We start from the raw sequence: 23,042 nt of genomic DNA on the forward strand, positions 1-23,042 counted from the left end.
AAGTAATTCAAGACTAAAATAATTTTGTTAACGAGGAAAACTGCAACGTAGCAGTAACATCGCGGGACCTCATCCAGTTTGAACAATACACCTTATTAAGCCGATATATACTGAAAAATAAGAGGGTACCAAGTACACCACCAGATTTTTGTTCAAAAACTTGTATGGACAAACTCACTAGCATAGATCAACAGTAAAGAGCTGATACCTGATATCTAGACAAATTTTACTTGGACGATCTCAATAAGCAATAACCAAATAGTAACCTAGTATCTACCAGCTGAATTGTTATAAGAAAAGAATTCCAAGAAGAACAAATATTGTTATCTTTCTTTCAAGATACGAATTTTCAATAATACATCGTCTAGGTTATATACAGTTTTTTAGGCTTTAAAACTTTCTAGGTTATTTAACGTAGTACTTGTGGTATTTCTATTATAAAGATAAACAATATAATGTGAAAAACAAATAACACGGGAAACTATAAATTTTATTAACGAGGAAAACTTCTATGTGCAGAAAATCCTTGGGACCCAGTCCAGAAATTGAACACCACATTGTATTAAGTTGTTACAGACACTAGCTTACTATCAGATTTCGGACTGCAATGTGATTGAGATCGTATCGACATTACGAGTAATTCAACTTCATTTTTGCTCCTTTGTGTCTCTTTAATATCACAGTACCCTACACAACACGATTTCCCTAGCTGACGTCATTTACATGCATAGGAGTTGCTTTAACTAAGAGTTTCTAAGATCCAAAGTCGAAGACTTGATAAACAAATCTGTCTCACACGGAAAAATCTATTGAATAGATAAATTTGTCTCTCATAAAAATACCTACGAATTTGTGTTCCGTCTTTTGATAAATCAAGGTGAACAGGAACCAATTGATACACCATACTTATATTCCCGAAAACAACCTAGTAATATCAATCAATCACCTCACAATAATCTTAATCGTATGGAAGCGAAACAAGATATTGTGGAATCACAAACGATGAGACGAAGATGTTTGTGACTCTTTTTATCTTACCTATCGGAGATTAAATCTCGGGCAAATCTTAGAGACAATAGTACTCAATACGATAGAACAAAGTAAGATATGAACATGCAACTACAGAGAAAATAGTTGGCTCTGGCTTCAGAATCCCAATGAAGTCTTTAAGTCGTTAACCTATAATGGTTTTATGAAAAACCTAGGTTAAAGGAGAATCGACTCTAGTCGCAACTAGTATCACACATGAGGTGTGGGGATTAAGTTTCCCATTCGCTAGAGTTCTCCCTTATATAGTCTTCAAATCAGGGCTTGCGGACAAATCCAACCGGTTATTTTTTATAAGTCTTACTTAAAAGAGCAAGAAGCGGAATAGAAAATGCAAAGTCAGAAAATCAATGCTACCTTGGTAAAAAAGCATTCAATATTCACCGCTAGATGAAAACTTGATTAGAGTCAAGATAATATCTTTCAACCGTTAGATCGAACTTAGCTTGTTATACACAAATGAAATGCGACTTGATTTAGATATAAGTAATCGTACCTAAACGTGTACACGTAGTTGGATCAACAATAGTTAACCGAAGTGAGCCATATGAACACTTTCATATCAACCTTGTTCTTCTTAATCACAACTACTCAAATGAAACTAGTTCTAGAGTTGTTCAATTGTTTATATTCTCATAAAGTATATACAAGACGCAATTGAAGCAAAATCGATTTTGATTCACTCGAATCAATTCATGAACATTGTAGCCACGGTTTGCAAAAGATTGCATTCCTTATTATATAAATGTATTTGTTCATGAACAAACCAATTTTAGAACTTAACCCGCTCTCAAGTATGCAAATGGGTACGCATACCTAAGTATTCGGACTTGGTCTGGGTTCGCCAGTATGCGAACAGGTACGCATACTGTCATACATGACCAAACTCATTTGATTTCCCGGACTTGAACTTTTAAGTCGGTACGGATACGGGTATGCATATTAAGTTCCCGGACTTCAACTATCAAACCAGTACGCATACGAGTATGCATACTATGGTTCCCGGACTTGGAATAACTTGCAACAGTTAGCATACAAGTACACATACTGTGTTATATCCAATCAATGGTTAATCGTTCTAAAGTCCATGTCAATCCTTGAAACATTCTTGGTAGACGGGAATAGCTGTCTCACACAAACTATTAGCTTCAAAGCAATTTTCAAGTGATCAATAGATCAATACGAAATATTCCGAGCCTACATCAAATGACTGTCTCATACAAATCATGTAAGATGTTACCAGGCGATTATCACATGATCATCTTTTGACTTTCATTAAGAATAAAGATGAACTTGGTTAATGTGAAATCTTACCAACACATATTTTGAGAAATATGTAAGCGAGTTAAACTCCGCTCGAAATATCAAATGTGTATAATATAAAGTCTATATAGCTATACGACTTTTGTCTCAATAGGAGATAGAATAGAAATAGATTTCTGAGTGATAGATGAGTTCAAATCTCCACATACTTTTTGTTGATGAATTTCTGCAAACTCCCCTTAGTAGTTCTTCGTCTTCAATCGATGAATGTCGTGAAGTCTAAAGCTCAACTAACATACTATCCTAATCCGAGAAATAGCTATAAGTAGACTAGAAATCAAGATTTATAGTTTTGGCAGTTAACTTGACAAACAAGCTTGAGATAGAAACGCTTGCGAGTTCGACCGAGAAGTGCTCTAAAAATCTCCCCCTTTGTCAAGTGACAAAACTAACAATATATATGGATTACAAAATAAGTAAACTTTGTAGCTTCTCATCCAAATGCTTGATTTCTTTGGTTCTTCAACATTACTCGAAATCTTCGTCACTTCCAAGAACTCCAGTGATTCTGAACATCTTCAACTCAGCATCATAGTTGTTGAAGATCCGTACCCATAACAATAATTCCACAAGATTGTTTTCTTATTTTTATACAGTGTCATAGTATTATTACACGGCACCAAAGTCCAATTGTATCACAACTTTGACAACAATACTACGCTAATATGTATCACTCCCCCTTAGTCAACACTTCATCTCACAATGAAAACCACTCCCCCTTACATAATGATCTGTAAACCATATGTATTTGTAGTGTGAACTACACAATAACTCTCTCCCTTTTTGTCAATATAAATTGGCAAAGGTACGAAAACTAGCCGGATCATAATAAAATTATCATAGAGATACTTCATGACTAAAAGCGAACATATCAACTTTGTTTCGATGATTTCACATAGTCGAAACTTAGTGTATTCATCAAGGAGTTTATAAAGATACAAGAAAACTTCTACAATATTCCACAACCGCACTCCCCACAAAGATTTGGCAATTAAGCACAAGTTCGAAAAGAACTCTCCCCCATAAAATGTCATTCCCGAAAGAACGGCAAGAGAGATCTTACCTTCACAAGAAAAGAATGATTTCTTTGGACATTAACAAATTACATGAAACGTGAATTTGTATCTAGAAAAACTCAATTAAATTAACCACAAGAGAACCCATGATTAATTTAATCGGATATGCTCAACATAAGAGAACTTACGGAGCCATACAGTATTTTCACATAGAAGTGGATCAGGGAAAGATCAATATTGTGGAATATTCAAAGATTCATTCTATTTTTCATCAATATTTGCATAATGATACCATAGACTTAATCTTTGTAATCAAAAGTTCATTCTATCTTCCATCAATATTTGCATAATGCCATAATAGACTTAAATTTTGACATATATGGGACAATCATAGTTCACGGATGCAAACACACATATCCCACAACAATAAGGATTAATGCTGCAAAATCATCTTCCAAATAAACTTTAGAATTTAAATAAATAAATCTAAAAACATTGCAAGATGAAAATCGTTGGCAATAGTAATGTGTAATCACATAATAAGATATTCCAAACCCTGGTTATCCTTCTTAAAATACAAGAATAAATTCTCGTAAGAAGTTTCCTAGACAAAATAAAAATCAACGAGAGGAAAAGAATTTAATCATCGTCTTCATCATCGGAAACCATCCAAGAGGCTTGAACAATATCCATATCTTCCTTGATTTCGAGAAACTTAGTAGCAATCTAGCGTAATTGTTCCTGTACACATTTTACCTTAGAATTGATCTTACACACACCCTTGTGAATTTGATGAAGAAGACTCAAGGTGGTAGTATCACAAGAACTGTCAAGGGAATCACCTCTTTGTCTTTTTCAAGCATTCTCCTTCATACGTTTGAAAGTACAAATACGAACAAGTTTGGGAGTTCCAATAGGGTTACCAATAGGAGCAATAGAATATGCTCGACAAATTTGTTCAATTAAGCAAGGAAAGCCTAACTTCTTGTTGGATGACGTCATTGAGAGCATTTGAAGAATGATGAATCCACAAATATCAAGACTTCGAGAACCCAATTCAAGGAAATAAACTAACTCCGCAAACTCACGACTCCACCGAGAGTTCTCATTTTATGGAGGGACAAAGATTAGATATACTAAGTTTTCCGTAAGACATCAAAGCACGACTAAGATAATTAGTAGGAAATTTCCCGTCAATCCAATCAACACTCTTGCCACAAAGACCATTAGAAATGGTTTCATAAGATGGTCTTTATTCCCTTGGTCTAGGAAGGCGAAAATTACCCAAAGAAATTTTGGTAATCCTTGAAATCAACTCTCTATTAACAAGAATCCTTTCTATTTTTATCATGGTCTTGAATTCCATGTCATCAAGATCAACATCATGGATATTAGCGTGGAAGATTCTTGTGAGAGTGTCAAAACCTTCACTAAGACCATTAAAGATGTTTCCCAGATTAAATTTTTCAAAACAAATCAAATCTTTTTTATGACCACTAACCATATCCAATTTATTTTCTAGAATAAAACCACTAGAAGAAATCATTTCAAAGATCTTACTACTAGAATCATTGATAAATCTAATTCTAATAAAATCTTGATTTTTAGGTATAATCATGCTAGAAGAAGATGAATCCAAGTTTTTTGAAACCTTCTTTGAAACCTTGAAATTTCCCATGAGATCTAAAAAATGATAGATCAAAAAGAGGGAAAAACTTACTTGAAATGCTTCTAGAGGGCGAAGACAACCCTTTGCCTCTCTTGGACCTTGAAGAACAAATTTTAATGGAGTAGAAACCTGAACCCTAGAAAAGACTTAGTTCACGTATGCGGACAAGGGAAGAAGAAGAAGGTTACGCGTACCACAACTCTTATATACCCATTAATGGGATTGGACCCATTTATGAACAACGACCCACAGATGAAAAGTGGTATTTTTACATCGTTCAACTATCAAGGTTTGCACACTCTGAAGAAAAACAGCGTAGTGCAGTAAAAGGATAGTAGTGGAACTACATCACTTTATTTAACCTCAGGTGGACAGAAAAATTCTGTCGAACGAGTTTTTTTCTTCAAGGAAAAATAAATTTCAAAAAAAAACTAACCCATAATAAAAATACACAAAACAAATCAGACCTTTACTTTCCCCATTCCAAGTTATATACAAATGGGGTGACGTCAATCTTTTTACCAAGAGGAAAGATGAGAAGAGGAATCTCCATGTATCTTCTCCGGTCGATATTTGTGAAATGTACCAGAAGTATAATCATAGTAATGATGATACTCATGGTTATTTGAATTTTTTGACACCTTTTGAGTAAGGAAAGATTTTTCCAATTGTTGGAACTTGCAACACCACTTGTAAAAATATTTTTATCGATTTTGAACGAGTCGTTTCCAAAACTCGAATGTGTGCCACGAATGACAGAATTAGAAATTTTTTTCCAGCACAAACATTTTTCCTTAATCAAGACAAGTCGTTCCAGAGATTTGAAAACATTTACAAAAGCCATAAACAGGTCTTTTTGTCAATTGATCCATCTTGGTAGTAGTCCTCAAAAATATTAATAATAAGTCTACTGAGGTTCCATATCCTTGAGATTTTATTCACACATTTCATGCAACAAACCTTTTTATAGGAATCTTTAATTTTTCCTTAGATTGTTTTCCATCATCTAGGATTTCCAACGTCTTAGATGATGTGAGATTATCTTGAGAGACCAGCACTCTAGACAAGAATAAACTCTGAACAATCTTTGAAGATTTCTGGTATGTGCCACAGATGCCCAGAACAAGTTTCCCAAGAATATTTCCCATAGGGACAGTCTTTGGGAACAATCAAAGACTATCTTGAGAGATGTCCAGAAGATTTCCCAAGAAGTTTCCATCATCTAGGATTTCCAACGTCTTAGATGATGTGAGATTATCTTGAGAGACCAGCACTGTAGACAAGAATAAACTCTGAACAATCTTTGAAGATTTCTGGTATGTGTCACAGATGGCCAGAACAGTCTTATTAGATTTATCGTGTTTTCCTGATCTGATTACCAATTGAAAAAGCGGGGGTCTAACAACCACACTCAATATTTCGTTTAGGATATTTGTATGGACTAACTCCAATATATTTCCAAGAGAATCAACTAGACAATCAGACTCAATCAAGGAAAATACATTCAAGAGTTATATCTTGAATTTCTAAAATCAATCGGCAATCGAACAGATAGGAATCTGTGAGCCGGATTAATATGAGAAATAACTTGGATGGTACCAAAGACTAATACCCAAGTGTCAATCAATTTCAATCAACAACCAAAGGTTGGATTCACCAATTGATTGAACTACGCACAACCTGTGACATTTCAATTAAATAAAAATATAATGTTGAAAAGAAATAACACAGACACCAGAAATTTTGTTAACGAGGAAACTGCAAATGCAGAAAAACCCCGGGACCTAGTCCAGATTTGAACACCATATTGTATTAAGCCGCTACAGGCGCTAGCCTACTACAAGTTAACCTCGGACTGGAATGTAGTTGAGCTCTAACCAATCTCACACTGATTAAGGTACAGTTGCGTTCCTTACACCTCTTGAACTACGCGGGATTCTGCGTACTTGATTCTCTAAGCCGATCTCACCCACAACTAAGAGTTGCTTCGACCCAAAGTCGAAGACTTGATAAACAAATCTGTCTCACACAAAAAAGTCTATTGAATAGATAACCCACAGAAATACCTACAATTTTTTGTTCCGTCTTTTGATAAATCAAGGTGAACAGGAACCAATTGATACACCAGACTTATATTCCCGAAGAACATCCTAGTAATATCAATCACCTCACAATAATCTTAATCGTATGGAAGCGAAACAATATATTTTGGAATCACAAACGATGAGACGAAGATGTTTGTGACTACTTTTTATCTTACCTATCGGAGATTAAATCTCGAGAAAGTCTTTGAGAAGACAATACTCAATATGACAGAACAAAGTAAGATCATAACACGCAACTACAAAGGAACTAGTTGGGTATGGCTTCAGAATCCCAATGAAGTCTTTAAGTCGTTAACTTATAATGGTTTTAGGAAAAACCTATGTTAAAGGAGAATCGACTCTAGTCGCAACTAGTATCACACAGGAGGTGTAGGAAATAGGTTTCCCAGTTGCTAGAGTTCTCCCTTATATAGTCTTCAAATCATGGTTTGCAATCAATGCTACCTTGGTAACAAAGCATTCAATATTCACCGATATATGAAAACCTTATTAGATTCAAGCTAGTATCTTTCAACTGTTAGATCGAGCTTAGCTTGTTATGAGTAACCTTACCTTATTAGTGACTTCATTTAGATATGAGTAATCGTACCTAAACGTGTGCACATAGTTGGCTCAACAATAGTTAACTGAAGTGAGCCATATGAACACTTTCATATCAACCTTGTTCATCTTAATAATATCTAGTTCAAATGACTCAAACGAAACTAGTTCTAGATTTTTTCAATTATTTATATTCTCATAGAAGTATACAAGACGCAATTGAAGCAAAATTGATTTTCATTCAGTCGAATCAATTCATAAACATTATAGCCGTGGTTTGCAAAAGATTGCACTCCTTATTATATAAATGTATTTTTTCATGAACAAACCGATTTTAGAACTTAATCCACTCAAGTATGCAAACGGGTACGCATACCTAAGTAGCCGGACTTGGTCTGGGTTCGCCAGTATGCGAACGGGTACGCATACTATCGTACATGACCAAACTCAATTGAATTCCCTGACTTGAAATTTTAATATGGTATGCATACTAAGTTCTCGTACTTCAACTATCAAACCAGTACGCATACGGGTATGCATACTAAGTTCCCGGACTTCAACTATCAAACTAGTACGCATACGGGTATGCATAGTATGGTTCCCGGATTTGGAATAACTTGCAACAGTTAGCATACAAGTACGCATACTGTGTTATATCTAATCAATGGTTAATCGTTCTAAACTCCATGTTAATCATTAAAACATTCTTGGAAGACGGGAATAGCTTTCTCACACAAACTATTAGCTTCATAGCAATTTTCAAGTGACCAATAGATCAATACGATATATTCCGAGTCTACAACAAATGACTGTCTCACAGAAATCATGTAAGATGTTACCAGGTGATATTTACATGATCATCTTTTGACTTTCATCAAGAATAAAGATGAACTTGGTTAAAGCGAAAGCTTACCAACACATATTTCGAGAAATATGTAAGCGAGTTAAACTCATCTCGAATATCAAATGTGTATAATATAAAGTATATATAGTTATACGGCTTTTGTATCAATAGGAAATAGAATAGAAATAGACTTCTGAGTGATAGATGAGCCCAAGTCTCCACATACCTTTTGTTGATGAAGTTCCACAATCTCCCCTTAGTAGTTCTTCGTCTTCAATTGATGAACGTCGTGTAGTATAAATATCAACTACACATTCTATCCCGAGACATAACTATAAGTAGACTAGAAATCAAGACTTATAGTTTCAGCAACTAAACTTGACAAACAAGCTTGGGATAGCAAAGCTTGCGAGTTCTACCGAGCAGTGCTCTAACAATTCTGCCTCTAACACAAAGCCTATTTGATTTCCTTTAAGAATGATATTCAATCAAGGTACATAATTTATATGTTTATGAGGGATCTTCAAGAAAAAAAAAATATCAAGCACTCAACGATTAGAACAGGTTACTTTCTTCCAAACTTATTGAGATGCCCAATCAATTGTACCTCATAAGAAAAATCTAAAAAAATCAAACCAGGAGTGATTTAGATTTATATCTTGGGAAATCACAAATTCTGAAACGAAAAATCACATTGTGATTTCTATCTAAATTATTCATGACTTATGGTTCAAAAACTAAAATGATTAATAAGAACAAGATACGTATAATAAGAACTTTCAGGTAAAAGATATTCTAACCGGGATTCACGAATCCCTTAGTGAAGTATTTCAAATTTGTAAATTAATACGGTTTCACCGTAGAAAACCTAGGTTTTCAGGGGACGAGTTTGCCACAACTAGGATATGAAAATGCCAGGATTGAGACTCTAGTGTGCAGGGGGTCCTATATTTATATTGATGAATAATTCTTGGTATCTTACAAAAAAAATATAAGTTCGTGAACTAGTTTTCATGTTTCTGAATTTCTCTGTAACCAAACAAGCTTAATTTCTCCATATAAGTTTTCTATGTAAGCATGTGAGAAGTTTTTCTTGAGTCAAAAATAATATATGTGCAATTATAGTGCACCAAGTGGTTGGTCAGATAACAACGGTTAAGTAGTTCTAGAATCGACAACATAAAGTTACAAGTCCTAAATCAGTTCGTGAATTATTCAAAACAGTTTATGAACAAATAGCCTCCTCGTAATTCAGGAGCCTTTTGTATTTAACAAGTTCATGAACTGCCAAAACATTTTGTGTACGTGAATACAAAAGGTGTACGGATAACTCACAAAATTAACCAGTTTGAGAATTACATTCAGTTCGTTGTACTATTGAAATAAATAGTATCCAAAACTATCTCAAAATCGACTAGTTTGTGAATTGAGCTAATCAGTTCGTGTATTTGAGTTAAATGAGATTTTTTAATCAGGTCTTTATTTTTATCAGTTCAAGTACATGAACTGAGTAAAACATTTTGTGAATATAAGAACTAACTTGACTTACTACTTACTCTCTTAGTTTTTCTTTACAATATTCATCATAATACTAAAGTCATACGACATGTCTCAGTAGATATAAATGGTGGATAATATGAATAAATAGGATAATCAATCTTCACATTACTTTGTCGATAAATTTTCAGTTGAAGACGTCATTCTTCTGTCTTCAATTTGCAAGGTCGATTGGTAAATTATGATAGTCAACTACCATGCTATATTCCTAGTCTGAGTCTGACTTTAGTAGACTATAAATCAATACAAGTTGTAATTGACTGAAATTGACAACAAGATTGACATACCAAAACTTGTGAGTTTCACCAACCATTGCTCTAACACAAACACTAGCCTACTATCAGAATTCAGACTAGAATTTAGTTGATGCGGAATCAAACCTTCGAGAAATTCACCTTCAGTCATGCTCCTTATGTCTCTTGGATATTTCAAGATCCTCCGCACTTGATTTCCCTAGATGACGCACTTTATAGGCCTAAGAATTTCTTCAGCCGCAGTGAATACTTTAAGTTATTCTGCCTCCACAGATTTCCTACTTGATTTCCCTTTAGATATGAATCAAGATTTTGCAAATATTGTGTTTGGTTTTAAGAACTACTAGGTAAAAAGTAGATATAAAATTAGAACTTGTTAAGTTAGGGTTTATACTCTTCAAAACTTATAGAGATACCTTATTGATTTAACAACAAGATCAACCAGAAAGATTCTAGACATATTTTGAAGAACTTCTTAAGGATTTTTTGAGAGAAACCTTATATGAAGTTCTCATACTAATATAGATTTTGACCAGCAAGTGTCGGTATACGATCTTTGATTGAAGCAGATTTATGATAAATAATCCTTGAATGGCCTTAAACAAACGATAACGACCTTAGAATAAACAAGAATTACATGTTTCCTAACTACCAATGAAGAAGATAGAAAACTTATGCTTTATGATCACAGGTAATTGATTGTACATTCTCTCATGAAATTTAAATTCGTCTAGAGCACAACTACAATGCTACAACCAAATATCCTTTGATGCAACTAAAGACTGATTTAATTCATTTGAAGAAGAGTAGTGAGTCTGTGTTGACCTATTTTAACAAAGTTATATCTATCTCTCACCAATTAGCGCAAATTGATAGAGCAATTTCTGATGAAGTGTTAGTCTTCCACATTCTACAAGGATTACCAAGTGAGTTCAATGCCTTCAAAACTTCGATCACAACACAACAATTGAAGAATGATAATTTGATCACCTATCTAGAGTTGTTAGGACTATTATTATCTGAAGAAGCATGAGTTACTTCTGAATTCAAAGTAGATCTCACCACCACTTCAGCAAACATCTCCACTTAACAATCACATTCTACTGCTCCAGCTTATGCATTTGATTCTCAACACTTAGGTAATTATGCACATCCTCTTTCTGCTTGTTAACAACAATTTTCAAATGCACCACATTATCCTTCATAACCTCCATGGAATTCGTTTTCTCCAAGAGGCACATTCAATCGATCTCATGGATTTTGTGGTAATAGATCTGGTGGAGGATCTAGAGGTGGTTTTTGTGGTGGAAGATTTGACTATGGAGGTCAGAATAACAGATCTGGTGGCTCTAAAAACTTTTTCCACCCACCACATCCTATTAAGTATAACTACTCTATTGAATGTCAAATTTGTAGGAAACCAGGTCATTCTGCTTCTGAATGCAGATACAGATATGCCCCTGATGACAATTTTATGGTCAAAGCTTACAACACTACTTATGAGTATTATGGAGATGATTATGATGAATTATGGTGTCCAGAACCTGAAGCCTTTATTGTTTATAATCATAATTTTGTTTCACTAGTTTTGGATGGGTACCTGACTCAGGAACAACTCATCACATTACTTCTGAGTTTTCCAATATGAATCTTCATTCTGAATATCAGAGGAATGATCATGTTTGAGTTGGAAATGGCTCAGGTTCTCACATTACTCATGTTGGATCTTCTATTATTCAGCATGATAATTGCAAATTTACTCTCTCAAATGTTCTACATGTACCATTAACTACTAAGAATGTTATCTTTGTGCATTAATTTACTAAGCAGAATAATTGTTTCTTTGAAAATCACTGTGAAAAATTTTATGTGAAGAACATGGCTACTCACAAGGTTCTGCTAACTGGCCATGTTAAACATGGACTACATCATATGGAGTTCAAAGTTGTAGAATTGAAATAGGCTCTTACTTTCACTGTTTTTTCTTCAATTTCATGGCATAATAAATTAGGCCATCCTGCTTATAACACTTTAGTAAATGAGGTCATTGACTCTCACTTGTCTGCTACACTTTTTTTTGTATATCAACTAGCCAAAAGTCATGCTTTATCTTTTTCATCCAGTTTTAATAATGTGCATGGTACTATAGACTTGATTCACTCAGATGTGTGGGTTTCTCCACTTTGTTCTATCAATGGATTCAAGTATTATGTGTCATTTGTTGATTTATTTAGCAGATTTACATGGTTCTATTCTATAACATATAAATCAGAAGTTCTTGATACCTTTGTCAAGTTTAAAGGTCATGTCGAGAATCAGCTTAGTAGGAAAATTAAGTTTGTTCAATCTGACTGGGGAGGTGAATATAGGAATGTCTCTACATATTTATACACTTGTGGAATTGGTCACAGTTTATCCTGTCCTCATGCTCGTGCTCAAAATGAAATAGCTGAGAGGAAGCACAAATGCATATAATGGAAACTAGTTTAGTTTACTTTGTCATGCTTCTTTACCGTTATATCATTGGTCATATACATTTGAAACTGCAAATTTTCTTATCAAACAAGCTACCAAGACCAACATTACATCAACTTTCTCCTTTAGAAACTATGTTTCAACTAAAGCATGATTACAAGTTTCTGCACACTTTTCCTTGTGCTTGTTATCCTTGTCTCGGACCTTTTAATGCTCATAAATTAGAACCAAGGTCTGTGAAACGCATATTTTTGGGATATAGTAACATGCACAATGGATACAGATGTTTCATCCTTTTAACAAACAAGATAATCATATCCAAAGATGTGAAGTTTGACACACGCACAATGGATATAGATGCTTTATCCCTTTAACAAACAAGATTATCTGAAGTATTTTCCATATGCTCAGCTATTCCAGTCTACAGATGCAATCACACCTACTATGACCATTTTACCCTCAAATACTTCTTATACTATAATCTCAGATGGAGTTGACTTTTCTTTGTTTGACACTAATACATGTACATCAATTGAATCATCTACTCATACTTCTAATCCTTCTTCCACACCTATCACTAATGATCATCCAATGACAACAAGGGGAAAACACAGAATTGTCAAACCCAAAAAATATGCTTATGAGGTTCAGACTGTTTGTGAAGACATTATTAATTCCAACTTGTTATTTTGAAGCTTGTAAAGATCCAAAGTGGAGAACATCTATGGATGAAGAGATAAATGCATTATTGCAGATCAACATTTGGAACTTGGTTCTTGCAGTTCCAGGTGCAAATGTCATTGGATGCAAGTGGATCTTTATAATCAAAATAAACGCAGATGGAACCATTGATAGACACAAGGCTATATTAGTTGCTAAGGGGTATAACCACATTGAAGGTATTGATTATCAAGACGCATTCAATTATTTTGTCAAACCCACAACAGTCAGAATAATTATTTCAATTTCAATCTATAAAGGATGGCAAATCAAACAACTTGATGTTAAGAATGTTTCTTACATGTAAATTTGTCAGAAGAAGTATTTATGGTTCAACCACCTAGTTATGTAAACAAATTACTGCCCAATCATGTCTGCAAATTGCAAAAGTCACTATATGGCCTGAAACAGGCTCCAAGGGCCTGGTTTGCTAGACTTAGTCAGTTCTTACTACAATATGGTTTCCAGTCCCCTAAAATTGATACTTCTCTTTTCTTCAAAGTTAATTCTTCTGTTGCACTCTATGTTTTAATCTATGTAGATGACATTCTAATAACTGGAATTTCAACTTTATCCATTGATCAGATTCTGAGTTAAGCAAAGAGTTTGCAATCCAAGATCTGGGGGAGCTTCATATTTTTCTTTGGGGTTTTTAAGCATCTAGAAATTCTGCAGGTATCCTTCTAAAGAGCAATATATTTCAAACTTGCTGCACAAAACTAAGATGACATTTGCCAAGCCATGTTCAACTCTTATTGCCACAACTAACACTGAGGATATATCTACACCATTTGAAGATACTATTTTGTATAAAAGTGTTGTTGGTGCACTTCAGTACGCATAAATCACCAGGCTTGATGTTGCTTCTATAGTCAATAAAACATGTCAACATATGCAAGCTCCTAAAGAGATTCATTAGACTGCAGTCAAGAGAATACTAAGGTATTTGTAAGGTATTTTAGGTTATGGTATTCAATTTAAACATTCTAGCTCTCTGCAAATTCGAGTATTTTCAGATGCACATTGGGTTGGAGATTTGACTGACAGAATATCAACTGGTGGTATGACCATTTTTTGGGTCCTAACCTAATCTCTTGGTGCTCTAAAAAATAGAAGATTGTCTCCAGATCAAGCACAGAGGTTGAGTATCGTGCTCTAGCTGATGCCACATCTGAGGTGATATGAATTCAATCACTTTTGTCTATTATGGTGTGACAATATGGGTGCTACCTACCTGACTTACAACCCCATATTTCATAACCCAATGAAACACATAGAAATTGCTTTCTATTATGTCAGGGAATTAGTTGCTTTCAAGTTGCTGGATGTCAGTTTTTTATCTACTCAGGATCGGATTGCTGAAATTTTTACCAAGGGGTCTACTTCAAGATTTTCTATTCTCAGAATCAAGCTTAGTGTCTCTGCTCCTCCATAGACACATTACTTGCGGGGGGGTGGGGTGGGGTGTATGTGTGTGTTAGAGAATAACATTATAATCATGCATAGTGTCTGCGTGGAGTATGTACCTGTCTAATGTAAGTGTGTGATAGCTGGCAGGTAAGTTAAAGCATATGTTGCGGCGGTCTGTAAAGGTTTTTAAATACATGTAATTCTTCTTTATTCTATGTAACAGAAATTATTAAATCAAGATCAAAAAATCAATCAGAGAGAACTTCCAAGCGACATTCATCTCTTTATAAAATTGCATTGTCTCGTAAATTAAAATTAGTAAGATTCATACTTCCAACACTTACAACTGATGTTCAGACATGAGTAAAACCGACATTTTCTTCTTGAAAGAAGTTATTTCGAATGAGAGGTGTAAAAAAGGCATGAATTGATTTGTACGAGAGATTAAACATTTAGATTTAGACGAGGAAACACCGAATGACGTAGGGATCACCAAGCGGTCGAGACTCTACCTCGACTTACCATTTAGCCCGTCCATTTTGCCAGCACTATAGTGGGTGCAAAGCCCCACCCATAAGTACCGGCCTTAGAACAGTCCAAGGAAAATTAAAGGCGTCATATCTTCTTCGCGGAATGGTAAAATATCCGAATTCCTTTCCTTTCTATTCCTCCAAGTTTCCAACACCCAAAAGAGAAAAAAGTGACAGTAGTATAAAACCATCCATTGTGAAGCTAACGTGATTTACAAATCTCCCCTCATAAAAAAAAAAACTCCGGCAGATCTTTGAAAGAACTTCTCAAAGATTTATTCAAGATGATAATGATCAGAGTTCGTAGCAGAGACAGATTAGAAAGAATCCATATCGAGAACCCACATATCACAGTATCACAACTCAAAACCCTAATTGAATCTCAACTCCGTGTCCCAATCTCTCAACAAACAATCTCCTTAAATCAAAACCTACTCTTAGAAAAATTACCTCAAGATGGGCTGCAATTCAACGATTTGATATTAAGAATGTTTTCTTACATGAAAATTTGTGAGAGGAAGTGTTTATGGTTCAACCACCTGGTTATGTAGACAAATTACTGCCCAATTATGTCTGAAAATCGCAAAAGTCACTATATGGTCTGAAACAAGCTCCAGTGGCCTGGTTTGCTAGACTTAGTCAGTTCTTATACAATGTGGTTTTCAGCCCCCTAAGATTGATACTTTTCTTTTCTTGAAATTTAATTATTCTGCTGCACTCTATGTTTTAATTTATGTAGATGACATTCTAATAACTGGAATTTCAACTTTAGCCATTGATCAGTTTCTAGCTGAGTTAAGCAGAGAGTTTGCAATCAAAGATCTAGGATAGCTTTGTTTTTTCTTGGGTTTTTAAGCATCTAGAAATTCTGAAAATATCATTCTTTCTAAAGAGAAATAAATTTCAAACTTGCTGCACAAAACTAAGATGACATTTTCTAAGACATGTTCAACTCTTATTGCCACAACTAACACTGAGGATATATCTACACCATTTGAAGGTCATGTTTTGTATAGAAGTGTTTTTGTTGCTCTTTATTATGCAACAATCACCAGGCCTAATGTTTCTTTTGCATTCAGTAAAGCATGTCAACATATACAAGCTCCTACAGAGATTCATTGGACCGCAGTCAAGAGAATACTAAGGTATTTGCAGGTACTTTAGGTTATGGTCTTCAATTTAAACATTATAGCTCTCTGCAAATTCGAGCATTTTTAGATGCAGATTGTGTTGGAGATTTGACTTACAGAAGATCAACTGGTGGTATGACCATTTTTATGGATCCTAACCTAATCTCTTGGTGCTCTAAAAAACAGAAGACTGTCTCCAGATCAAGCACAGAGGGTGAGTATCTTGCTCTGGCTGATGCCACATCTGAGGTGATGTGGATTCAATCACTTTTATCTGAACTTCTGGTTCACTCACCTAGAGGTCCAGTGTTATGGTGTGACAATATGGGTGCTACCTACCTGACTGTCAACAACATATTTCATAACCAAATGAAACACATAGAAATTGCTTTCCATTATGTCAGGGAACTAGTTGTTGCCAAGTTGCTCGATGTCAGATTTTTATCTACTCAGGATCAAATTGATGAAATTTTTGCCAAGGGGTTGTCTACTTCAAGATTTGTTTTTCTCAGACTCAAGCTTAGTGTCTCTGCTCCTCCATAGACACGACACTTGCGGGTGAGTGTATGTGTGCGCACGTTAGAGAATAACATTGTAATCGTGCATAACGTCTGTGTGGAGTATGTACTTGTGTAATGTAAGCGTGTGATAACTGGAAGATGGTGGTTAAACTGTACGTTAGTAACCGGAGAAAGAGGTCACCAGTTGAGGCGGTCTATAAAGGTTTAATGTCTGCATTTCTCTTTATTCTCTGTAACAGAAATTATTAAATCAAGATTAATAAAATCAATCAGAAAGAACTGTCAAGCGACATTTATCTCTTTACAGAACCACATTGTCCCATAAATTAAAATTGGTAAGATCCATACCTCTATCACTTATAATTGATATCCAAACACGAGAACAAAACCAATATTTTCTTCTTTGATGAAGCAAGTCATTTCAAATGAGAAGTGCAAAGTATGAGTTGATTTGCACGAGGGATTAAACATTTGTAAAGGATTGATTTGCAGCCATTAAATGAGGAAACACTGACATTGAGATTACCAAGCGGTAGAGACTCTACCTCGATTCACCATTTAGCCCATTCATTTTTCCAGCTCCATAGCGGGTGCAAAGCCACACCCATAAGAACCGGACTTAGAACAGTCCAAATAAAATGAAGGGCGTCATATCTTCATGGAGTGGTAAAATACTTCGCGTCATTAGGGGCCACTCGAAAAGAATTATGGGCCACACTAAAAGATAAAAAAGGTCACCCAAGCGTAATAAGTGGTCATCCCTTAACCGAGTAAGTCGTATTGGCGAAACTACCCTTCTACAATCGGAAGTTAAGGACACAAATTAACTTTTGATTGTAGTGGTTCAATCCTCGACGTGCCAAGGCTCGATGATGGTTCGGTGGTGGTTCCACGGTGGTCAGTGCATATGGTTTGGAGTTTTTGGCCGATGAACATTCGAAGGTTATATCCTTAACTTATCATTCGATTGTAAAAATTCCAAAAAAAATACAAATTATGAGTTTTTTCGAAAATCAGAATTTTGGGCCACTCTACATTCGGAGGTTTAGCAAACCAAATATCTCCCGATTATGGTGGTTCCAAGGCTCATGATGGATTCAGATGCCAAGGCTCGTGGTGGTTACAAGGTAGTCAGTGCATATGGTTTGGAGGTTGTGGCAAATGCATATTCGGAAGTTGGGAATTTTACCTGACTTTCGATTATAACAATTCCAAAACCACCAAACATTAGTTTTTTTCAAAAATCAGAATTTTGGGCCACTCTACATTCGGAGGTTTAGCAAACCAAATATCTCCCGATTATAGTGGTTCCAAGGCTCACGGTGGCTCGAAATGTCAGGGCTCGTGGTGGTTCCAAGGTGGCCAATGCATATGGTTTGGAGTTTTTGGCCGATGAACATTCAGAGGTTATATCCTTAACTTATCATCCAATTGTAAAAATTCCAAAAAATACGAATTCTGCGTTTTTTCGAAAATCATAATTTTGGGCCACTCTACATTCGAAGGTTTAGCAAACCAAATATCTCCCGATTATGGTGGTTCCAAGGCTCATGATGGCTCGAAATGCCAAGGCTCGTGGTGGTTCCAAAGTGGATAATGCATATGGTTTGGAGTTTGTGGAAAAGGAATATTCGGGAGTAAAAGCTTTTACTTAGCTTCCGAATGTAACAATTCCAAAACAACCAATCATTAGTTTTTTTCGAAAATCAGAATTTTGGGCCAATACACATTCGGAAGTTTGTCAAGCCAAATATCTCCTGATTGTTACAATCGGAAGCTAAGTAAAAGCTCTTAATCCCGAATGTAAAGTGGCCACAAAATCCAAGCCATTAGGTTTTGCCTCCTTGCACCCACCTTGGAACCACCAAGAGCCTTGGAAATTCGAGTCTTGCACGCACTATAATCGGGAGTAAAAACTTTTACTTAGCTTCCGAATGTAACAATTACAAAATCTCCAAAGATTAGTGTTTTTCGAAATTCAGAATTTTGGGCCAATATACATTCGGGAGTTTGTCAAGTCAAATATCTCCCGATTGTTACACTCGGAAGATAATTAAAAGCTCTTACTCCCGAATGTAAAGTGGCCGCAAAATCAAAAACATATGCATTGACTACCGTGGAACCACCAACGAACCATCATGGAGCCTTGGCACGTCGAGGCTTGAACCACTATAATCGGAAGTTAAATTATGTCCTTAACTCCCGAATGTTCATCGGCCAAAAACTCCAACCCATATGCATTGACCACCATGGAACCACCACCGAACCACCATGGAATATTGGAACGTCGAGGATTGAACCACTACAATCGGAAATTAATTTGTGTCATTAACTTCCGATTGTAAAGGGGTAGTTTCGCCAATACGGCTTACTCGGTTAAGAGATGACCACTTATTATGCTTGAATGACCTTTTTTATCTTTTAGTGTGCCCCTAGGTTTTTTCGAGTGGCCCTAATGACGCGAGGGTAAAATATCCGAATTCCTTTAAATTCCTCCAAGTTTCCAACACAAAAAAAGGGTAACAGTAGTATAAAACCATCCACTGTGAAGCTAACGTGATTTACAAATCTCCTTCATCAAAAAAAGAACTCCGGCAGATCTTTGAAAGAATTTCCCAAAAATCTATTCAAGATGATAATGATCAGAGTTCGTAGCAGAGACGGATTAGAAAGAGTCCATATCGAAAACCCACACATCACAGTATCACAACTCAAAACCCTAATTGAATCTCAACTCCGTGTTCCAATCTCTCAACAAACAATCTCCTTAAATCAAAACCTACTCTTAGCAAAATCACCTCAGGATAAGCTACAATTCAACGATTTGTCATCAAATCCACAAACCCTAATTTCATCGTTAGGCATATCTCACGGTTCATTGATTTACTTATCATATGAAGGTGAAAGATCTATTGCAGGTGGCCCAACAGTAAACCCAGCTGGTTCATTTGGTAGGAAGATGACTATGGATGATCTGATTGCTAAACAAATGAGGGTTTCAAGACAGGAAAAGCCGAATTGTGAATCGGTTTCGTTTGATCGCGATGCTGCTAATTGTTTCCAGCATTATGTGAATGAGACGTTGGCGTTTGCGGTGAAACGGGGAGGGTTTATGTATGGGACGGTATCAGAGGATGGTGAAGTGATGGTGAATTTTATTTATGAGATGCCACAACAGGGGACTGAGGACAATTTGATGTTGATGAGGGATAGTGAGGAAGAGAAGATTGTAGAAGCGATTGCCTTGGGGTTGGGAATGAGGAGAGTTGGGTTTATTTTTACTCAGACTATTGGGCAGAACAAGGAGGAGTATACAATGTCGAATTCCGAGGTTTTACAAGCAGCGGAATTACATGGGGAAAGTGGGTTGAAGGAGTGGGTTACTGCGTTGGTGAAACTGGAAGTGAATGAAGAAGGTGGTGCTGATGTACATTTTGAAGCTTTTCAGATGAGTGATGTTTGTGTTAAGTTATTTAAAGAAGGATGGTTTGAGACCGATTGTGGGGGTGATCATGATCCAAAGATATCGAGGATGAAAAAGGAGGTTGTTGTTGGTGTCAAAGATGTTAAGGAAGTTGATAATGATTTCTTCTTGGTGGTTGTCAAGATTCTTGATCATCAGGTATATTTTTTGGACTGAACATTATGAGTTTATGTTTAAATGGTTGAAATGTTTTTTATTTCGCGTGTTACTGTGGAAATTAGTTAGGGATAAACTTACATTTGTAACTCAACTACGTTGATGTATGAAAATGTGGTTTGTAGTAGTCAAAAGCTTAGAAAGGGTTATGTGTAAGCTCTAAGACTTACAGGTATGCTTAAAATTGAAATCAAATAGTGATAGAGATCAAGCAATCAGGTTTGTACCGACGCCTAGTTAAAGAGATTGACGTGTTAACTAGGCATGTAAGAGCATGTCATTTTTGGCACCCTTGTTAAGTTAGCACACTTGCAAAACTCAAAACTGATGTTGTCAAATCTGGAATGTCGGATTTTTATTTTCATCTATGAGTGGTTCATTTGGTAGGTATGTTGTTGAAGTTGTAGTTCTCAAAAGCTTAGAAACGGTTATGGGTAGGTTGTAGAACTAGCAAGTAGGTTAAAATTGAAATAAAATAGTGATAGAGACCAAGTTAAAGAGATTGAGGTGTTAAGTAGGCACGCAAGAGCATGTCATCTTTGGCACCTCTGTTATGTTGCCACACTTGCAAAACTCATAACTGATGTTATAAAATCTGAAACGTCGGATTTTTATTTTCATCTGTTAGTGGTCCATTTGGTAGGTATATTGTTGATGGTGATAGCAGTGAAGGACCTATCCTTTTACATTTACCGGCACTGGGGTGGAAGTTTGTTGTTCACTACTCGAGTTTGACTCCTACTCCATAAACATATCCGAGTCCGAGGACATTTTTCTTTTATTTTCGATTAAGAATAGAATTTTCCCAAAGAAAAAACAATGGTCGTGTTCCTTAAAATGTAAGAGTACTTGAAGTGGCTTATTCCATTGGACAAGAATGGTAACATGTAAATAGTGATAATGATACAGGGGTCTTTTATTTTGGCATAGAGTACACCCCTCAGGGTTGAGTTTCATGTGTGTCAGTTCTTGAAGCTTCACTTTTTTTATTTAATGACTTCGACCTTGTTTTCTTGCATTGCACATTTTGACAGCAATATATGCCATGGGTTGACAGAACTGGATTCTGTTTCGTCTTTTAATCAGTTCCTAATCTTCTCCCCTTCTCTGTAGATGTCTTTAACTTTAGAAAGACATCATGAACTTGGTTGGTTTATTATTATTAATATTGTTACCTGTAGCTCGTTTATGCCAAAGAGGCTTTGTATGACGAGCATAGTTTTGCTTTTACAAGTAGGAAACAATTAATTTGTGTGGCGTTATGAGGATATCTACATATATGGAGTTGCAATGTCTTCTGTAACAAACAGATAAAAAAGAAAAGCTCCTTCAAGTTTACTTTCTGATTAAGTTTATTTGCTTATGCAGGGCCCCCTTTCAACATCCTTTCCTGTTGAGAATAGAATTACTTCAATTCCACCAAGGGCATTAAAGACTCACCTGGAGAAGGCAAAGAACCTTCCCTTTGTGAAGCGAATATCCGACTTTCATCTTCTGCTCTTGCTTTGTAGGTTCTTTGACGTTAACTCTGATGTTCCCACATTGGCAGAATGCGTGCAGCTGCAGTCAACAGTTCCGGAGGGCTACCAACTCCTGATCGAGTCAATGGCTAGTGCCACTTGATAGTTTCTGTTTGCCTTTGTGGACGAGAACTGGCGGGTGTTTATGTTATATGATACGAGTTTGTAATTAGAAGCGGTCCGGCTGATCAATGATACTGCCCCAAAGTTAACACTATGAGGGGATATATTAGATTCGTTTACTTTCTTGGTTTTATATCTTCAAGTATATCCTTCATGAGATGTTTTTTTCTTCTATATTCTGTTTTTACATTCATGTGTTGCTGCAGAATTTATTTCTACATCCATATATACCGCTTCAGGCTGTCTTCATGCAGTGAAAGCCTTCAGAATGCATAAGAAACACATGAATTTGTGATATTTTTGTTGTTCGAGTGAGCCTGAGAGAGCATAGATAACTTGGTAAAGCTGATGTTTGCTTTTATAAGGTTTACCAAGTCCACCTCTGGACAGGAAGTTTCAGAGACAAGTATCAGATTTCTCTGTATGTTCATCTAAAATGTCGTCAAAACCGAGCTTTTTCACCGACTAATTTCCATTTTCTTTGCAACAACAAAAAAAAGAAAAACTCAGTTAACGAAATCGGTGGGTCAGCCATACCCGATTTTATGTAACAAAAACAAGAATTTTCTATTGGGAAAATTAGGCTAAGGCCCAACCCATGGATAACCCATAATATGA

At 35.8% G+C, this 23,042-nt stretch overlaps 1 protein-coding gene across 1 annotated transcript; it reads left to right on the forward strand.

Annotated features, from left to right (window-relative positions):
- Positions 1 to 19,644: 19,644 nt before the first annotated feature.
- On the forward strand, positions 19,645 to 22,684 carry LOC113355406 (NPL4-like protein 1). Its single transcript, XM_026598260.1, has 2 exons — positions 19,645 to 20,763; positions 22,150 to 22,684. The coding sequence occupies exons 1-2, from the start codon at positions 19,774 to 19,776 to the stop codon at positions 22,402 to 22,404; spliced, it is 1,245 nt and encodes a 414-aa protein (XP_026454045.1). The 5' UTR covers positions 19,645 to 19,773; the 3' UTR covers positions 22,405 to 22,684.
- The last annotated feature ends 358 nt before the right edge of the window (positions 22,685 to 23,042 follow it).

The sequence above is a fragment of the Papaver somniferum genome, chromosome 3 (genome assembly GCF_003573695.1).
Source record: "Papaver somniferum cultivar HN1 chromosome 3, ASM357369v1, whole genome shotgun sequence".
Lineage (NCBI taxonomy): Eukaryota > Viridiplantae > Streptophyta > Magnoliopsida > Ranunculales > Papaveraceae > Papaver > Papaver somniferum.

Bases quoted from the DNA above. Each gene is read 5' to 3' on its own strand.
- LOC113355406 (XM_026598260.1), top strand. From the start codon at position 19,774: ATGATAATGATCAGAGTTCGTAGCAGAGACGGATTAGAAAGAGTCCAT. The intron at 20,764-22,149 runs GTATATTTTTTG...TTGCTTATGCAG, and splicing joins TCAAGATTCTTGATCATCAG to GGCCCCCTTTCAACATCCTT.